Source organism: Myodes glareolus, chromosome 7 (assembly GCF_982192425.1).
Source record: "Myodes glareolus chromosome 7, mMyoGla1.1, whole genome shotgun sequence".
NCBI classification, from domain to species: Eukaryota; Metazoa; Chordata; class Mammalia; order Rodentia; family Cricetidae; genus Myodes; species Myodes glareolus.
The window spans coordinates 84,546,369-84,567,511 of NC_142032.1; the positions used below are offsets into that span (position 1 = coordinate 84,546,369).

The 21,143-nt window shown below is 43.8% G+C and overlaps 1 protein-coding gene across 1 annotated transcript; it reads right to left on the reverse strand.

The window, feature by feature from the left end:
* Positions 1–117: 117 nt before the first annotated feature.
* Positions 118–20,219, reverse strand: Acsm4 (acyl-CoA synthetase medium chain family member 4). The gene is made up of 13 exons (XM_048460313.3): positions 20,019–20,219; positions 19,094–19,304; positions 15,530–15,737; positions 10,577–10,720; positions 8,742–8,898; positions 7,427–7,506; positions 5,588–5,711; positions 3,871–3,951; positions 3,629–3,730; positions 3,060–3,187; positions 2,865–2,964; positions 1,475–1,594; positions 118–204 (listed from the first exon to the last, which is right to left on the reverse strand). Exons 1-13 carry the CDS (start codon positions 20,217–20,219, stop codon positions 118–120), a joined length of 1,743 nt encoding a protein of 580 aa, XP_048316270.2.
* Between the last annotated feature and the right edge of the window lie 924 nt (positions 20,220–21,143).

The window sequence follows — 21,143 nt, forward strand, 5'->3', positions numbered from 1 at the left end:
CTAACAGGAACAATCAAATCCTAAAGCTTTTTAAGAATGTGTGTAGTCACTGAATTTTCAGGGAGCAAGTACTACAACAGCTGTGCCATGATGTAGTTCTGCCTCGTTCTCGTCCAGCTATGCTCGACCCCACTCCTGGTCTCTTAGCACGTTGCGTTTGATTTTCCCGGTGATCGTCTTCGGGAGTTCTTGAACAAATTCCACCTGATTGATAGAAAAACACACCATGAGGAGGCTCTTGTTCCTTTAGTCTCATCCCTACTGTCTGTGCAGTAGGAGAAACTGACTTTAGTAAATAATCGCTTCACCACCCCCCCTCTTTTTTTTTTTTTTTTTTTTTTTTTTTTTTTTGCTTTCCTCTGTTTAGACCTAGACCTCAACTGCCTTCTACATCTGATTCAGAGAAAGGCCCCCTTTTAAAACCATGGGTCTTTAAGAGCTGGGAACTAAAGACTCTGAGGTAAATCTTAGGGGTAATTTATCGAGTATGTAGAGTTTTTACCTTACACCCTGATTTGCCTATAAACTTTTGGATTTCTTCTCTCAGGATTATACTGTATCTTTAGCCTTTACATCTCTTTTTTGAAAGTCAAAAGAATTACCAATTTACTCATTTTAATGGAGAAAGTATGAGGATGGTTGGATCAAATCACATGAACTACATATTGGCCCAAATGATGCCAGCAGAGATGGAGTGGTCTTGTCATCCCGTAGCAGTGCTGGAAGATTCTGCGGCCATCTTTGTCTTTATATGTACTTGTTCTTCTGAGAGTTGAAGGAGGCCACTTGAACATCTTGGGCTTATAGGCTTACCATAGCCTAGTTTACTCTTTAGATCAGGTGCCACTTCTAAAAATTAGGTACGTGGTGATTCATTCACTTCCATCCATCGTCCCCTTTTAAAATGGGCCTACTTAATCCTGAAAACAGTGTTAGTATTGCAGACAATCTTTTCTTTCCATTTGTATGTGTGTGTGTTTTCTTTGCATGTGTGTGAGCACAGCTATGTGTGGGTACACATACACATGTATACATCTGTCTGTGACCTGGTATTGGAGTCAGGGATCATCCTCAGTTTCTCTTCCACCGTTTATGGAGGCCAGGTCTCTTAGATCCAGAGTACTAAGATATGACTAGTCTTGCTAACCAGCCTGTTCTGATGTTCTCATGTCTCTATCTTGGGCAGCTTCTTCTAATATTCTATCTCTGCCTTCCAAAGCTAGAATTATAGGCAGGTGGGCCAGCATATCCACCCCGCATTTGCATGGGTTTTGGGGTCCTCACACAGCAAGGAATTATACCTTTAGCCCCTGCAGTGTTTATTTTTAAAAAGTTCTTTTTTAAAAAACATCATTTGTAGTATTCTAAATATAAGACACTTTAGAACAAAAACCTTCATAGTAAAACAAACTCAAAAGGATACATAACAAGTATGAAGTCAAATCCAACACAGACAAAAGTATCTTGCACCTGCCTTTCTTGGGTACTTGTAAGGTGCTGTTGAATTTTTCACGTGATCCTGAAGTTCAGCAGTTAACTTCTCGCGGTTGGAGGACTTGAAGGGTGCAGCTAATACTACAAACGCTTTCACCACCTGTGCAGAAAAGCCATTAGCTTGTAAGGTACATGCAGGGTTTGGAACCATTGCTGAACGCAGGCATTGACTGTTCATAGCAGTGCAAAACCCAGAGGTGCCCAATGAACTTGGGTCCAGATTATAAAGTACAGCTGGAGATCTCTTTCCAGAGGACTGGGCTGCGAATGTGGGGGGCATGAGTTCTGTTTCTATCACCTGGACTTGGAATTTCTGCTCAGCTGATTGTATATGGCCGTCCTTGATTTAGAGGTGAACGTCTATGCCACGACACTTCTACAGTGAGAGACATGTTGTGCAGGACGAATGGAGATTCTAAAGAATGTGATCTGAAGGAGATCTGACAGAACTTCTGGAATTCAGTTAAAATCAGTTACGTTGAAAAGATGAGGATGTGGTGGCAGGAGAAAGATGTTTTGGAGATTGGACTAGATCAAGAGTGGAGGCGGCAAGAGGAGGCTGTTCAGAATACCCCTGTGGAAGGTCACTGGCATGTGAGGGGCGCACAGAAAAAGATGTGGGAGAGTACTGATAGCCATACTGATCCAACATTTTTCTGCTTCCTAAGTCTTCAGAAAACCCCCAGGAGGAAAGGGAGATGTTCCTCTAAAATATACCCTGGGGAATTTTGGGGGGGACCTTGGCACGATTGTCTGTTTTCATTTCCGTAATGAGCTGTAACAGTTGTGTGGGAGTTGAAGTCTGATGCTTTTGCTTATGAGGTGTCTGTTACCCACAGACCCTCATAGCAGCACCCAGGTTGCCTAAGCTATATTCCCCTCGCCTTGTTCTGGCAGGACTACCAGCACTTGCCTCCCCTGACCAGCATATCATCCAAGTCTAGTCAGTTGGCTACACCAATTGCCGAGCCACACTGGCTAGGTATGTGATGGGATTGAAACAGTTGCAAGAGAACTCACTTCTTCCTGGTGGGGTAAGGATGAGTTACGCTTACTTGTGCCTGGAGCTGCCTGGTACGTGATGGGAGGAAGTCACGTGAAGGATCTGAGGCAGACAAGAGAGACTGAGTCTCCGTAATATCCCAGGAATGCTTGGGTGAATTAGATCCCTGAATTGAAGGGTGTTTCTGCCTGTCATGGGCCACCCAAAGAATCCCAGACCTCTTTGGGATAGAAGTGGATTTCCTGCATACATGTACTCTATGATGAGAGTCTAAGGAGTACCCCTGAATTGGTCTTTGCCAGAGACACATGGACGGAACTGGATAATGAGATTGCTGCATTAGTTCTGACAAGCGCTCTAGCTCTACCTCTCCTCTGACAGGATCCGGACTGCTGACAACAGCCGACTCAACTACTGCTGGGTGCTCTATCAGTGCGCTCTCCACTTCAAACGGTCCAATCCGGTACCTGCAGAGGAGGGAGCCTTTGACTGTCACACTCCCCAAGCAGGGCATCTCCTACCCTGCCACGTCATCCCTTTCTAAGAAAGCAAATGCACAAACCCAGAGGAGATAATGACGTCATCAGCTCTGCCGACAAACCAGAAATACCCGTCATTGTCCATTACTCCTCTGTCTCCAGTGACATAAAAATTTCTTCTGGTTGTGGCATCCGTCTTTTCTGGATTGTCCTACCAATCAAAGATGGCATTTGGGGGGTTAGTCTGGCCGGAACAGATTGGGTGTGATATCACACCACCAAGTTATCCACTGAGTGACTTTCACAACATAGTTCTAAGAGAAGTTGGGGTTTTTTTTAGAAAGGTCACTTCCCAGCATAGAACACAAAAGATTTAAAAACTAAGCCTTCCTGTGACCTCTGGGACTTGCCTGCAACTTCTCTCTCCCCTGGTCCACCTTTCTTCTCTGAGGAGAGCCACTATAATGGGTTTCTTACATGTAGAATTCATGTTCACACTACACTCATGGAACGGATGTCATTTTCCTCATTTTACAGCTAATGAAATAGATCTGTATTTAACACTTGCCCAAGACATAGCAAGCATGGTGGATATGAAATTGGGGCCCATTTCTGTATTTAGGCATGACTAACATGTTCTTCGTGTTCATACCACATATTCAGAGAAGAAGCAGAAGGGCCGAGTAGACTCTAGCCTAAGGGCAATTTCCCCTTCTTTGCCAGGTGGTAGGACATTTCCATTTTCATCTATAATCTGGAATAAAATAAATAATTTGAGTCTTTACCCCTGTTTTCTTTTCATAAAATGAAAACAGGTCATGAATAGTGGTTCAAAGAGGAGAAAAACCAAAGCATTCTTTCTTCTTTCTTGATCCAGCTATTTTCTCAACCCACCTGGACATCGTAGGGCGCCACTCCTTTTCCCATGGAGCCCGGTTTAATTTCTTGTCCTTTGCGATTGGCACAAATTATTCCCTATAAGAGGACATGTTTTATACTGGTGCATAAATTCTGACAAAGAAACAGGATTCAGTTTTGGAGACTGGGGAGATGGCCAAGTTAATAAAGTGCTCTTGTCATCAAACATGGGGACCTGAGTTTTGATCTCCAGCACACGTAAAAAGCTGTGTGTGGTGGTTGTGAACCCATAAGCCTAATGCTGGGGAGGTGGCCAGCCAGTCTAACCTAATTGGTAAGTTCTAGGTCCAGTGAGGGAGCCTGTTTCAAAAACAAACAAGGAAACAAAAACATGGAGAAGGCTGGAGAGATGTTAAAGATGCAAACTGCTCTTCCAGAAGACCCAAGTTCAGCTCGCAGCATCCATACCGGACAGCTCACAACTGCCTGTAAATCTAGCTTCCAGGGGTTCAATACTCTCTTCTGGCCTCTGCAGACACTGCACCTGTCCCTTCCCCATTATTTTGCCTGATTTTCCCAGAATGCAGTGTTATCTTCTGGGGCAAGCCTCACCTCCAAAGTTTTGATCCAGTGATGTTGGATCTAAGAATTTGCATTCTACTAAATTCTAGTATGGTATCTATACTGTTGTTTTGAGAACCATACTTCTTTCTTGTTGTTATGGTTTGGACAAGTTCCAAAGGTCTTATAATTGAGGATAACCTTAGACCCATGATATAGCTGAGGCTAGCTTTGAACGTGTGGTCCTCTTTCCTCAGTTGCCTGTGTACTGGAATGACAGGCATATCCTGCCACATGTAGCTGAGGACCACTCAGCTGCAAACCGTGCCTTCTAGGCTCCATTGTATACACACTGTCAAGTTCTCCCAGAGGCTCTCAGGGGTGGGGAGGTCCTTCTCAGTGCAATGGAAAAGCCCATCAGTCTCGAAGTTCCCTGAGATAGCTCCTGGGCATGGAGGAGGAGGAAGGCCAATAATAGTTCCCCTTTAGGCATCCCAAGCTGAGCAATTCACAAGTTATGATAACTATTTGCAACAAGATATTCTGAGAAATGTCATGAAGATTTGGAGCGTGAGTGGGGCACTTCAAGGACTCAGTGATCAATCCTGGAGCTTAGCCCTATTATACAGTCAGTTTTCCGTATGCATAGATTCTGTATCCTTGGAATCAACCAAGGGTTTGAATAATGCAGGTTTAAAAACTGCACCTGTTGGGAGGTGTTGGCACACGCCTTTGATCCTAGCACCCAGGAGAGAGAGGCAACTGGCTCTCTGAGCTCTGAGTTTGAGGCCAACCTGGTCTACAGGAGTTCAAAGACAGCCAAGGCGACACAGAGAAACCCTATCTTGAAGAACCAAAATAAATAAGCAAGCAAGCAAACAAATAAATAAATATTGCACCTATATTGCATATATTCAAGCATTGCTGTCCTGTTATTTCCTAGTTAACACAGCAAAGCAGCTATTTAAATAGTAACTTCAAGTAGTAATTTTACATTGTATTTGGTGCCATAGGTAATCTAGCAATTTAAAATATGAAGGAAGATGTGTTTAAGTTCTGTGCAAATCATGTCCCATTTTATATAAGGAAAATGAACATTTGAGGATTTTGGTATCTTCTAGGATCTTGGACCCAATCTCCCATGGCCATTGAGGAAAAACTTCAAAACTTAAGATCTGCCCTTCAAATGTACCACTTCAGTCTGTCCATAACCTTCGTAGAGCCCCAGCCCGGTCTGCGCCTTCCACTGCTCCAGCACCTCTGGGTTGAGCGGCTCCCCTCCTGTCAAGCAGTGCCGCAGGCTCTTGAATTGGTATCTGGGGAGACAGAGTTGCCTGGTCTTTGGGGAAGAATATTTCATCACAAGTTCAGATGCTCAAGCAACCGAAGAGCTAGGAGAAATGGGTCCCAGAAATGTTCATGACTAAAGTATTTTCTGAACGCCTCCTATGTTGCTGGATATCTTCTAGTCATGTGAGGCATGTGAGTGATGAAAGGAGGGTTACTGGAGAGACGTGTATTTGTCAGGTGGAGAAGGTAGAGGGGAAAAGGGTAGGTAACACACAGTATCATAGTTATGATTGTGTTATAACATTTATAACACAGATTAGGTGGTAGCTGTGTGATAATAGATCTAGAAACACTTAGATTTCTCACGGGCCCCATTTTATAGATGGGGAGACTGAGGGACCTAGAGAGATTTAGGAAATTGTAAAAACCTCCGCAGTAATAGAGCATCAGGTAGGACTCGGGTCAGGCAGATTGCCCAAATGCATCATTCACACTGAGTCCTTGTCACAGACTCATACATGAAATGAATGGGGTCTTAGTGAGGTCAAGTAAGCAAGTAGCAAAGCCCTGCCTGCTTGACTTTTGCTCTTTTGTTTTTAACTAGTGGCCAATCGGATCCCTACAAAAAAACCTGGGACAGTCTGACTCAGCATACAAAATGGGGCCTTAAACAAATAGGAGGCTATGTGGGCAAAATATATCCTCTGTCTTCAAGTAACTCCTATATAGCTTTGGATTATGCTTGAAATGTGAGCCAAGATGTTCATGTTGATAGACACAAGATGGCGACACTGACAAGAAAAGAAGGGAGGCCCGTCCCTGTCTCTCACAGCATTCCTCCCCGGGGACATCCAGCCTTAGTGGGAAAGAAAGAGGGCCAAGCCTACAGGTCTCAAGTATTCTTTTCTTTCTCTTTCCATGTGTTGTGTAACTGTTTCCTTCAAGACTAAGACATTCCTTCCTGCAGGGAAGCTTCTTAAAACTGTAAGGAAATAACTCAAACTAGCTTCAGGAAGTTCCTGAAACTTACCAGATTCACACCCCTCCCTGCCAGAGTAAGCAATAAAAGTTGAAAAGAAGACTCAGACAAACTGATCTGTAGAGAAGACTGAGACCAGATCAGCTGCATGGAAGGAACAGAAAACATCCTGCAAGAGGTTTAATCCAGCCACGTTACTTGGAAAGGACACCCTCCAAACTGTAGAGCTGCTGTCAGACTGTGCAGTGAGTTCCAGGTTCTCAGCTTTTGTAAGCTGTTACTGCTACTGGGGTAGACTTTGGTGATACTGCTATTTCGGAGTCATTTCTATTCCTGTAACCCCTACCCAAGCTAAGTAAGTAGCCCCTGTCTTGCTTTGAAGTGAAGGGGCTGATTCTGTTCACATGTTTCTGGGGATCAAACACAGGTCCTCATGCTTGAGTGGCAAACGTGACCGTTTGAACTATTTCCCGAGCCTTTCTCCTGGATCCTAAGCTGCTATATGATTTTGTCCCCATAAGGTACTAAGTAACATCTTGGGACATTTGGATATCATGAACATAGGGAAAGGAGCAACAATGATACTGGCCTCTGCTCAGCATCACACACTGCACAGAATAGCTCCAGAATACAATCTTAATTGGTCCAGATGTCAATACTGTGAGATTCAGTCCTATGGGCCACCCTGAGTGGTAGAGGAAGCTCTGTAATGCTGGATGGCAGTTTCTGCTTGTGCTTCCAATGGAGAATTCTGCCCAGTACCTCTTAAGGTCCTTTTGTACGAGCATCCGGTACACAGTAGGAGCACTGCACAGGGTTGTGATGGGATACGTGGTAAGCGTCTGGATGGCAGAAAGACACATGTCAAGAGTGGTCAACTAGAGACCAAGCTAGAGATGACAATTTACAACCTCTCTTCCCCATTACTGCCTGCTAATCACATGGTATTAAAAAAGTAGATATTCACCAGCTGTCATTAATGGTATGATGGTTTTTCTAGTTAATAGAGAAATTTACCATCCTACCAAAAGGCATATTTCGTCAGGTTCAATAGGTGAAGTGCTGAGTTTGACAGCAATCCAAAGTATGAACTGATTTACTCAACTTCAGAACTTCATATGGTGAACTCTTGTAAACTCATAGCCATATTTACCCACGCGTCTGTGCTGTGCTGAGCCCAGACACATGCGCTAACCTACCAGGACCATGCAGCACCATTTCTGTCGAGGACAGCCCGCCTCCAGAGAACAGCAAGCAAGTGCAGGAACGGGCACTTTAGAGGGACTTAAACTGTGCTGGACTTTCTCCACTTCCAGTTCCTTAGGTTGAGCCTGTAAGTCTAGTGAAACTGCCATGCTTGAAGGCAGCCCTTAGGGGAGGAGCAGGCTCCGCTGCATCAGTCAATGTGTTCGCAGGTGGAATTAAACATAAGCATTCTGGGCAGTATTGTCCTCAAGGGTGCAGGCCAGCGGCGCTGTCATGATGTCAAGAGTGACTCTTAATTTGTAAAACAGACTTTCTCATTACGTGTCAGAGGCTTAACATTTTAGTATGGGTAAGGTATACCTCTGAGGATGACACAGTCCTCTAGAGATTTTTACAACTACATTCTCTTTGTAAAGTAAAAAATGCTCTTATTTTGCAAAGGAGGTCTTGAAACTATGGAGTAAACAGTTCGTTTTCAGAACGCTTGCTAAACTTGATGCAGAGAGCCCTCTTTTTTTACCTTATTAAATTTCTCTTAAGGCCTTCAATCTATCTTGTTAGATCAGTTAACAAAAAAAAAAGTCACACAGTTTGTCCACAGCTGTGTTTAAACTTCAGTCTTCTGCTTTTTAGAAATATGCTCCTCCATTGTCATGTTTTATCCTCACATGTGAACCCTGAGTAATCTACAACTGCTGCCTGGACTTCCCTCTGACAGTGTGGTAGGTGATTCCCCTCCACCAGCAAACTTCCAGAAGTCAATTCCCCGAGACCTTGCTCCTTGAAAAAAATAAAACTGCTTTCCAGAACTTTGGGAAGCCCTGGAGTCTGAGAAATCCCTTCTTTATGGTTTTGTGGGATCAAGACTTACATCCAGGAAGGTATCAGTGTTGAACTGGGCCATCCGGTGCACAAAAACACAGGCACCCCGAAGCCACGTAGAAAACACACTACCAATGGCAGCCTTGATCCATCCAGTGTCTGACATGTTCCACATGATATCCGAGGGTGTCAAGTCCAGCCAATACCTGCACACAGAAAAGCAACAGACCAGAGTGAAAATAAACAAACTAACAAATGTTGTGTTAAGCTGCTTGTTCGTTTCCCTGCCACTCAGACTCCTGAAATAATCACACAGAAACTATGTTGAAACTATGTTATCTAAATCATTGATTGGCCTATTAGCTCTAACTTCTTATTAGCTATCTCTTACATATTAATTTAATCCATTTATAGTAATCTGTATCACCACAGGTCATGGCTTACCAGAAAAATTTCAGCACAGTTGTCTCCAGCTGCGGCTCCATGGCTTCTCTCTGACTGCCCTTCTTTCTCCCAGCATTCAGTTTAGTCCCCACCACCACCACCACCTAGCTCTACTCTACCCTATCACAGGCCTAAGACAGTTTCTTTATTAACCAATGGTATTCACAGCATACAGAGGGAATCCCACATCAAATAAACAAACATAGAACTGGAAAGCAAACAGTAGTGTTTTTGAGGAGTAGCTTTGCCCTACAACACAGTGGAAGTAGCCTCAGAGCAAGTGCAGGGTTCTGCTCCCCCTTCTACCTAAAAGGACTTTTCTGAATCTTATGCCATCTTTTAGTAGATTGGGGGGCTGGTTTTGGTGTCTTTTATGGGATTTTCCATTGCTATACCAAATATTTAATGAGCAAATGGTGTGTAGAAGGCAGCAGCACACAGACAGATCTCTTCTTTTAGGGAAACAGAGTAGGGACAAACACACAATAATATGAACTAAGCATGTACATGCTATAGGAAGAGTAGATATTTACTTTTAAAGTGCCATGATAAAATATGCTGACCAAAGGAGGAAGGGCTTAGTTTTGCTCCCAGCTCCAGGGTAGACTCCACCCTGCTGGGAAGTCCTGGTAGTGGGAACCTGAGGGAGCTGGTAACACTTGGTACATAGTCAGGAAGCAGAGCCTGATGCATGGCTCGTGCGCAGCTGACTTTTTCCATTTACACAGTCCAGGATTCCAGCCCAGGGAATGGTGCCACCCCCAGTGGGCAGGTCTTCCCACCTCAGTGAACTTAATCAAGATAGCAACCCCTTAGGCATACAGAAGACAATCCCTTGGGTATTCTAGATCTTACAGGTCAATGATTGAGATTAATCGTTGAGTGCTGTAACTTTCAGTATAAGGAAAATTAAACAGAGCAATATGACAGTTTTAGGTAAACATGGTTTTTTTGTTTTGTTTTATTTTGGTGTTCTTTTTGTTCTTTTTTAAATTGATTTTTATTGAGCTGGTAAACATGTTTTTAAAGATCCTTTGGGGTAGGTAAATTCCCCTGGCAATAGGAAAGGAAGGCAGACATACTATGAATCAAGTACCAGTCCTAAATTCTTGCTTGATCCATTAATTACATGGCATCATTTAGCTAGGGTGGGGATGGGGCATTGAGTTCTGTTAGAGATATCTTAATAGCCATTCAAGGAAAGGTGTCACAGGGACAACTGGACACCCACCCTGGCAGCCTGGGAAACTGAATACAAAACAAAGAATGGGTGTGGTTGTGCACTCCTGTAAGGCCAAATTTGGGGGTTGGGGAGAGGAGGATTGCTGTAAATTTGAGGTCAGTTTAGGCTGCACAGTGATTTACAGTCCAGAGCTAACTACTACAGTGTGAAACCTAGCCACAAACAACACAGGAACAAAACCAAGGTTTCTCTCCTACCTTCCACAAAGGGCATACCCAATGCCAAGGCTGCTCTGTGAGTGCTGAGCCATCTTGGGGGAGCCTGTGGTCCCACTGGTGAAGTAAATGGCCATCGGTTCTTGACTTCCTGTCTCCACACAGCTGTGCTCTTCAGAAGCCGATCTGTAGATGAACCCCAAGATGGAGGCTGAAGACAGACCAGTCTACTCTGTCATTGTTCTGCTCTCGCGTCCCTCTCACTACAGGGGAGTCCTGAACTAAACCTACCACAAAGCTTCCCTGAGCAGACTTCCAGACCTTCTTAGAGGGACTCTAAAGATCAGGGCAAAAACTCAACAGCATAAGTCCTCTATTTAAAGCTCATTTCTCTGTAGGCCAAATAGACAACCAAGGGAACTTGCAAAAGTCAATAACAAAAGTGCATATACTTTATTTCAATTTCTTTGTAATTTATATAAAAATTGAAAATAGCATTGAATCTTTGTAAATCAATACCATTTCAAGAATTGTGGTGTAGAGGGAGACCTTTAGACTCAAAGGTCAAATACATTGAGATCAGACTTAAGAACGTTTTCGTTGTTCAATATCATCAACAACTCTGACAGAAACAGTTAGTGGCTGACCAATAGCCATCCTCTCCTTTTCCTGAGCAAATAAAAGCATGGGTTTGTTCAGGTACTAGGTGACAACTTGCTTGGGAGCAGGGTGGGGGGAACTGCCTCAGTTAGTCATAATTAAGTTAAGCCAATTAGAATCGCTCTTTCCCTTTTTTGGTTGGTTTAAAAATGGGCCTGGGAGAATTTTAGTCAATACATATAGAGTCCTACTTATAGGAGACATTTGCTTATTTTACAAAAGGGTAATGAAGGCTGGGAAGATGGCTCATGAAGGCCAGAGTTTGGGTGCCACCACCCATGTAAATACCAGGCAGGTGTGTGGCCCATCTGTAGTTTCATTGCTTGGAAGGTGGAGATAGGAGCCTTAGAGCAAACTAGCTACCCAGACTAGTACCCAGACTAGTGACATTGGTGAGTTCAATGAGAGACCCTGCCTCAATGAGTAAGGTAGTGAGAGAGACTGAGGAAGAAATCTTATGTCAGTCTCAGACCTTCACTTAAATGCACATACATTTGGACTCTCATACACACACACACACACACACACACACACACACACACACACCTGTATGCTTGGGAACACACACACACACACACACACACACACACACACACACACATCTTCATGAGAAAAAGAGTAATGGAGACAGGATGCCACACTGTCCACCTTCCATCCCATCCACCTGTCTCACAACCCATGAATACTATGCATGTATAGAATGTATGCAGCACATATGTCTGGGACTCTCTTGGTCATGCTGGCATCATACCAAAGACGGGACCATGAAAGACAGTTAAGCTGGGGTCCGTGCTAGCCTTATCAGCCAGTTATGGCAACTCTGTACTGTTTGCATCCTTGGTACTTGGGTCAGTACTAAGGTGGAAAGCATTCATTTCAGGTGGTAGCAATCTGTATAAGGCTGTCCGCGCAGACCGCTCGCCAGCTCCTCCCACACCTGGACAAGCACCACTCCCACTGAAGGATGCAGCAGAGTCCTCCATTTTTAAATCCACTGAGACTTATGACTTAATCTGGCACAACAGGGTGCCACAATAGATTCTTGGTCAGCTTGCAAAGACTTTACAGTTGTTTTTGCTGCCCTTAGGGACAGGAGGACTCAGCCTCAGGTGACGTTCAGATTGCCTTGCTTGAATGGAACTCAAGAGCCTCTGCTGTCGGTCAGCACCGCTAGCTTATGAATAAACCTGTTTCCGATATTCTGACCCCACCGAAATGATGTGGCACAGAGACCAGCTGCCATTGGTGAATCATGTATGAACTTCTGACTCACAGCATGTAAGTGAATACAATGTTACTTCATTTATACATCAGTAAGAATATTGAATAGGCTCTTGGTCAGTGATGGATAATTGATACATATTCCACAATGTTTGAAGTATACACACACACACACACACACACACACACACACACACACACACACACACACACCACTATGCAGCTCCTAACTGCCCTGGAACTCACTATATAGACCAGTCTGGCTTCAAACTTATAGATACCTGCTTGCCTCTGCCTCCTGAGTGCTGGGATTAAGGGCATACACCTCCAGACCCTGCCTCATGCATTATATTTTTAATTTTACTTTCTGAAAAAAATTCAAATGAAAGTTTTCATTTCAGTGAATTTTATTTTGTGCTATCATTTTGTTTTGAGGCATTGTGTAGACCCCAGGCTAGCTGAAAACTGTACATTTGAGAATGATGCTAAGTTTCCTCCTGCCTCCCCTTCCCAAGTACTGAGATCTCTCACACACACATGCCACCCCATCCAGATTACAAGGCATTGGACAAGTTCAGGGCTTCACACTTGCTAGGCAAACTCTATCATCTGAGTTACATCTCCAGTCCTCAACTAATTTTAATGATGAATGACGCCATTCCATTGAAACGGCAAAATAGAGACCATTATGTAATCAAAAATATCTCAATTTCACAGAATATTGAGATATTTTTGATAGCTCTCTTTCTTCAAAATAGAAAAAAGATCATTAAATTTTTTTCTTTCAGTACGAATACTGGGTGAAGTCGGATGTTGTGGGACCAGAGCAGGGAATATTTATCTAACATCCTAGGTTAGGCGGCTTCTCTTGTCTCTGGACATTTCTTAGTTCAGTAAGGAAACCTATTAATTCAAGGCTTTCCTTACATGTTTACTTTTTTGCTAAGGGAAGAGAGATTGGACTCTCTGAGAGGCAGGAAGATGAGCAGGGGGTTGCGCTGAAGTCTGATTTTCTCTCTTCCCTGAGTCCCAAGCTCTGGAGTTTCAGAGTTGACTCTTTCCTGGTAACTTTCAGATTTTTATATTTACACCTGAGACTCACACCTGCTAGATGTCTGGATCTTCTTAGACCCCTGATATAATTATGACTGGTGGTTAACTTATTATCTTAAGGCATGCTTTACCTACATGTATGTCTGTGCACCACATGCATGTAGATCCATGGAAGCCAGAAGTGGGCATTGGATCCTTTGGAACGGAGCTTACAGATAGTTGTGAGCTGCCATGTGGGTGCTGGGAATCGAACCTGGGTCCTCTGGAAGAGTAGTCAGTGTGCATAACAGCTGAGCCATCTCTCCAGCCCCTAAACCTGAACTTACTATCTTATAGCCATCTCTGCTGCTCTCTTCCTTCCCTCCCTGATCCCCCCGCCTCGATAGTGTCTTGCTGTGTAGCTTAAGCTGATTTCTAAGATCTCCATTATCCTGCTTTGACTTCCTGAATATACCCCATGCCTGCTTTTAATTTCCATTTTTGTAGCGTTGGGAATGGAGTCCAAGGCCTTGCCATTCTAAGGCAAACACTGTATCACCAAGTTGTATTGGCAGTCCCATCTTTCTCCAAATGAAGGTATGCCAGCTACCCAGTCAATGCAAAGCCAACCAACCCCACTCCAACTTTCTTCATCCTCTGTGCGAATCAGCCTTCAAATACAATTGCAATTGCTATTTGCTCTTGGCATTGTGCCAAGCATGCCTGTGGTAGTTTGAATGTAGTTGGCTCTCATAAGTTCATAGGGACTGGCATTATTAGAAGGTGTGGCTTTGTTGGAGTGGGTGTGGTCTTGTTGGAGGAAGTGTGTCACTATGGAGCCAGACTTTGAGGTCTCATATGCTCAAGATACCGCCCAGTGCCATTGACTACTTCCTGTTGCCTATAAGATATAGGACTCTTAGCTAATTCTCTAGCATCATATCTGCCTGCATGCTACCATGTCCCACCATGATAATAATGGACTAAATCTCTGACCTGTAAGCCAGCCCAATTAAAATTTTACTTTACAAGAGTTGTTGTGGGCATGGTGCTTCTTTACAGCAACAAAAACCCTTACTTTATCCCATTTGTCTTTTCTGCAACCCTATACTGTTGCATATTTTCTTGATTTCATAGATTAAGAAATGTCATTTAACTTACCTGGGTTCACAACTTACTTATGTTTACAAAACATCAGTGACTTAAAAAGTATAATGCTATCAATGATCATTTTTCTCAGTTTTCAAAAACTTAGGGGATGCTTTCTTGTATGTTAACTTATTTTATCCTCAAATATCATTAGATGTTTGCAGTGTAATCATCCCTGTTTTACATGTGATGAAAACCAAGGTTAAGCTATCTGTTTGTCCAACTGCTTGTTAAATATTCATCAGCACCCAGCTATGTGTGGCTAGATGCTGAAGATAAAGGCATCAACCAAATATGCAAACAAAGTCTTGGCTTCCTTTGAACGTATAATTTAGGGCAGGAGCTGTCATCTTTCCTGCAAAGGGCCAGATGGCAGACATTTTAAGCTCTGTGTGCAATAAGGTCTCTATTGCAACTGCCCAAATTTGCCATCGTGGCATGAAAGCAGTCACAGACAATATAAAAATAAATGAGCACCCCTGTGTGCCAATAAAACTTTACTTACCAAACCAAATGGTGGACCAGATGAAGCTAAATCTATGAGAGCAAGAGACTAGTCTGATCATTCAAAGGGACCAGAGATGTGACGCTAGAAGAGTCTATGGCTCTCATCAAGTTGGTCAGGGGCAGCAACACTTAATGGGAAAATGTGAACTGAAACCTGACAAAAAGGAACAGGTATGAAAACGACTAGGGAAAAATGACTGGTTCAAAGGCCCTGAGCTAGAGCTTGTCCAAGGAATAAAAGCAAGGCTGGTGATAGCTGTGGATCAAATGCCCTCTTCTGGCCTCCTCGGGCATTGCATGCAGGTGATGCACAGAGGGGAAGACACCTAGATCAGCTGAAGATACTGCTGAGTCATTGGATAAGCCGATTCAGAGATGGAGCTATGATTTGTGCTGTTGCGAGCACCTCCCACCTCAAATACTCACCGAAGTAACTCCTGGAAGCTGAGCCACCCGTCCCAGCAGTGCGGAGACACCAGGAGTTTAGTCTTCAGGTTGGGACACTCTGACACAATGGAGTCCACTGCGGGGGCCACTTCCTCACTGGCCACAATGCACTTGGCCTTGGATGCTTGCAGTCGGTAGAGGATGTCTTTCCTGGTCAGTTGGATGGTTCCTGGCATGAAGACAAGCCCTGAAACATAAAGCAATTCCTGAGTTCTGGAAACTATGGGGAAATGTGGGTCTTGCATCTGGGTGGGGAAGAACTCAGATCTCAGCTGTGTCTTGGTTCCCTGGGACATCCCACAGGACCTGGGCGTGTAGGATCATTACAGCTCTGGCTTTGGAGTCTGACAGCCCCTGGATCTAGTCCTGGTCTTGCAACTTACTAGCCTTGAGGCTTTGGTCTCTCTGGCCTTCCCTTCTTTACCTATAATATAGGGATAGTGACAGCATCTGGTTCATAATGATGGACTAATCCTAAGAGCCATTTTAATGTCATGTTTGAATGTGATTATGCAATGATTATGTAATACTTAATCCTTATGTTGCATTTTATGACATATTTTCTATTAATATTATCTCATTCAATCTTTCAACCAGGGTGAGTCTTGCAAGATAATCCCCTGTGACTGAGAGGAAAATAAATAATAGAAATTCAAAAGGTACCAAGACACTAGAATTCTTTTCATGTGCCATCTCCCTTTTGCAAATGTTTTATAATTTATACATCTTGCATCAGTACAACAAAACAGAGTGAAAAACTATATGTAGATGTAAAAAATGCCTGCCCACGATTTTTTGATAGATTGTACAGCTCAGATGCTTAGAGACTACTCTCCCAAGACTTAAAAAATATTTATTATTTACCTACTATTTGTGTGTGTGCATATGTATGCATGTTTCTCATTGAGGTCAGATGATACGTTTGTGGACTAAATTCTTTCCTTCTACCTTTTTGTGGGTCCTGGGGATTGAACTCCTTTAGTTAGGCTTGCGCAGTAGGCGCCTTTACTAACTGAGCCATCTCAGTAACCCAGGATTACCCTTCAAAGCAGCCCTGGTAGGTGCAGGCAGCTTTTGAGATTGCTGGTGAGTGTCAGGTCTAGCCTGCAGATGGCTGATGCAATTGTCTGGTACCGCCAGATTTGCCTAGATGATTAGGGCAGTGTTTAATGAATCCCCCTTCATCCTACACACTAGCCAGAGACAGGTTTTCAAAGCTCCCCATGAGAACACACGGGGCAGGATTAGATGTAAGGCAGAGAGAGGGTGGTTTGATTCTCTAACGTGAATTCATGAAGACAACGTCACACAGAACATGACCTCATTCAGCACATATCACATGCCAGTGGATGACCGTTCACCCAAGGGTCACGAAGCCATTAAGACACTTCCATTATTCCCAAGATCTGAGCTGTATAGTTATGTAGTTCTTGCTGAGTATTCTGAAATCATCTTAATAGGAAATTGTGTGTGTGTGTGTGCGTGTGTGTGAGTGTGCGCATGGGAATTCTCATGCTATGGTGTGCATGTGGACAGACGACAGCTTTTGTGAAGTCCCTGCTCTCCTCCCACCTTTAGGTAGGCCTCAGGGCTTAAACTCAGGTTTCTGGACTTGCATAGCGATCACTTTTACCTGCAGAGCCATCTGCCATCCCAAGGCTGTTTTACTGAGTAGATTTTAGCTGGTTAAGCTCTTATTCTCTTAACAAAACATGCTAAAGGACTGAATGGATTTTAACTGGTTAAGCTCTTAATAAAACATGCTAGAGGATCTCAGAATGACCAGTGAATATAAAAATACAAAATGATTTCTCTTACACATCATTTGTTCTTAATGATTGACAAGTATGGTTTCCTTGGTGGGTTTGTGAATGTGTTCAATGGCTAGACTCTACCTTGGGAGTGGGGGCAGTGTTTTCTCACGGATTTCAGACAGAAAATATTTGCTGGATGGCAAGTGTCTTGGCTTTACTGTGTATGCCTTGAAGCAAAAGTCAAAACAGTTTGCCATGTGGGGAGTGCAAGCAGTTAAAAAATTCCCGTAAAGAATTTGACATTCTGAGGAGAAAACAGGTCTGCAGCTGATTTCCTTCACTAAATGAACTGTTTTTTTAAACACTAGCTTGTGTGTTTGTATTCACGGATCTCCTAATTTAAATAAGCTATGTCGAGTAATATTGAGTGCATATTTTATGACAGGTAAGCCTCTCTTAATCTTCCTCCAACCATGGTTGATCTCCCCTGGTGTCTCCTTTTTATATTGTGAATCCAAACATTTTTATATTCCGGCTTCCATCTATTTTATTAGCCGTAAGAGCATCTTAAATTCTATGAAATTCCCCTGATTATGTTAATATCATTATGCTATCATTAGGGCAAGTTGTCTTTTAAGTGCTACTCCATCAGGAGTCAGACATTCAATCAGCAATCAGCACCTCAACTAAGCTTACATCTTTGCTAGGTTATAAATTATTTATCATTTTTATTTAAGTTGTTTCCATTTTTGTAAGCTTTTAACAAACATTGCACAGACACCTTTCTGTTCGCCTTAGCTGTCTATCCTTAGTCAGTCTCATTTGTTTTGTTTGCTATATGAAGTTTGTGGAGCAGTTTGTTAGAGCAGAAATTAGAGAATTCTTCCAGTAAAGGGCCTGGTGAGTATGTTAGACTCTGTGGATTGTAGGATTGATCTTGGTCTCAGTCAGCAGGTTTGCTGCAGAGCAAAAAAATTCTATTTACTCAAACGGGGGAGCCTACAGGCTATGGCTCACTGACCCCCCATCCGAAAGTTCAAGTTTTTACTTGGGGTGCACTATATTACTACACTGGGGGAAATGTGTATTAGATATAACAGTTCTTTTGATTGCATGCTTTTCCTGCTTGGTTCCAGAATACTTCATATTCTTGCAAGTTTCTGCTTCCCCCAGTACTTGCTCTTCTATTTTCATGTTGCAGAGAATCCAGATACACTGGATTCAGAAGAGAGCACTCTGGGTTGTGGGGTGAGCACAGCACTCTGCTGTGAAGAAGTCCTGACATTCACGTTGGCTTCTGTAGAGCTTTGTGTATAACTCTGAACCATGGAACTCTCGCTTTTAGCTTTGATTTGAGTGTGGGGGTGTAGTGTGAGCCTAGAACTCTCTAGCTAGCGAGCCCTGAGGATGTGCCTGCTTCTGCCCCACAGGGCTGGGGTTACAGGCACCTGTCTTGTCAATGCCAAGTGTTTATGTAGGAACTCAGGTCCTCATGTTTGCACAACAAGCATTTTACCCCCTGAGCAATCTCCCCAGATCCCTAACTGTGTAACCTTCAAGCGGTGCGACTTTTGACAAATACCTTAACATCACTGTGCCTTGCAAAATGATTATCACAGTAGCAGTAATCACTCCCTTAAGGTTGTTATTGTTATTACACCATGATAGCTCTTAATTTCAACTTTCCTTTTTCTACTGTCTTTAGGGATAGCTATACAAAGCTGAAATTTCAGAAAATCCTCAAGTTTTGGTCTTTTTGTTTTACAACCGTGACATTTGTTATACTGACCTGTTCTCATGCAAGCCACATTGATGAGCCACCATTCGGGGATGCGGGGCAGAATCACAGCCACCCGGTCTCCTCTTTGCAGGCCGCAGGGCTTGGTGAGCACGTTAGCAGCCTTCCGGGACAAGGAGCCCAGGTCTCGGAAGCTCCATTTCACTTCCTCTCCTTTGCCATTCACCCACCACAGGGCAGGGTTGGCTGGCCTCTCTCCAGACTGGCCAGGAACACATGGAAAAGAGAAAGTAATGTGCTATGGTTTGGAGGTGTCAGCTAAACGCACATGTGTTAAAGGCATGGTTCCTAAAGACGCATATGCTTAAAAGACTGGTCCCTCCCCTGTGGCCCTAGAGCCCAGTGGAAAGAAGAGAATAATCAAACCCCAGGCCCTGGACCTTCCCGCTCAGCTGTCCTGGAGTGAGCAGCCTTCCTCACCATGCATTTCCCTGGGACGCCCTAGGCTGCCACAGGGCTAACTGAGCATATGCTGAAATCTCTGCACCCACGAACTCAAAGAAATCTTTCTTCTCTTTAAGTTGTGTATCTCAGGTCCTTTGTCACAGTCACGGGAAGCTACTCCCACAGAAGGCAGATAAGACTATCTGCCGCTTCTCCTCCACACCTGCTCCCCAGTATGCCGGGGAAGAGGTTTTCCTCCCCAGGTCCTGGAAACACACCCCTTCTGGGGGTGTGCCTTTTTTTTGACAGGGAGAGAGCATGTTTCCAAGATAAATTAATCTGATCCCATCTCTGAGAGGAACAAAAAGATAGAAACTGATTGGAATGAAGAAGAGTGTGTCTGGGCTCTTGGTACTTGTAAGTATCCATGGAACTATGGCTGCCCTCGCTGAGATAAAGAATTGATTTGAACTGGACACAGTGATAGGATGTAGAAGACAGAACAACATAGTGGAGACCTGCCGTCTTATACCTTCTCCTTTTGGGACCACTGGTCCAGTACATCCGCAGCAAAGTTAAAGTTCTTGGGTACTGGCTTCTCAAGGCGATTTATGGCTTCAAAGTCAGCAAGGGTCAGAGGCATCCGGAGTTGGGAGTCTCTGTGGAAGTGCCGGCCGGCTGACTTGGTGAGCCAGATGAATCTAAACCTCTGGTGGTGGAGAAGAACCTTCATGATCACCAGAGGACTTCGTCTTTTGATAGGACGTGGGAAATGCCTGTGGGGTAGATGAGTGGGGAGTGTCAGGTGGAGGTCGGGAAGTGGATTCCTGAAGAACACTCCATCCTCGTATAGATCTGTCACCACAAGTCACTATTAGTGTCGTCCCCTCCCACCACCTCGATGCTTCTTCATTCTGCCTATGACCAGATCAGCTCTAAAAACCTGGACAGCTGTAAAACCGTCAAACATCCACTTCCACCATGAAGAGACAGTCTGCCAGACCCCTTGAGTCCAGCTTATTCTTCTCTCTCTATGATCCCTCCTACAAGTCACTGAAAACTTTCACTGAAGCCCCGAACCACATACTTCATGGCCATACAACTTTGGGAAAATTGTTCCCCTTCCCCCATCGCAGGGTTCTCATTGGTATGGGGGTAATGCAATTCCTTAGTCCCTATTATGAAGATTTAATGAGATAATGCACGTGAAGTGTGCAGCTTGTCCAGAGGACTCTCCAGCTGTAGATCACTGCAGTGTGGGTAGTGTTACGACACAGTTTCATGGAGCACTAGTAGCTTGTCAATCAGGACACTTGGATTGTATTCCCAGTTCTTTCCAATTAGCTGGTGATAGCAATAAAATCATTCTCCTGTCCTTCCATTTGTATTTTTCATCTAATGCTATAGCTACTTCTTCCTTTGCTCTTCCGTAACTTACGCCCTGTGTTATTCAGACGACAGCAGTCCGCATGCGCCATCATTTCCATACACGAACCCTGTTTGTCTAACCCAGCTGCTGTGAGTAGAAGCTACGTAGCTGTGCATTCCATTCTTAGCACCAAGGGTGACTTAGAGCCAATAAAGAGAGCCACGGTTTGTGCAGCTCTTGCTCTAGAGTGGCCAGCACTTTCCACACGCACAATAAAAGCTTGTGAGG

Excerpts from the sequence above, each read along its gene's own strand:
- Acsm4 (XM_048460313.3), bottom strand. The coding sequence starts at position 20,219 with ATGAAGGTTCTTCTCCACCACCAGAGGTTTAGATTCATCTGGCTCACC. Across the intron at positions 19,305-20,018 it reads AGTGGTCCCAAAAGGAGAAG|TCTGGAGAGAGGCCAGCCAA; the intron begins GTATAAGACGGC and ends GTTCCTGGCCAG. Across the intron at positions 3,952-5,587 it reads GTTATGGACAGACTGAAGTG|GGAATAATTTGTGCCAATCG; the intron begins GTACATTTGAAG and ends GTCCTCTTATAG.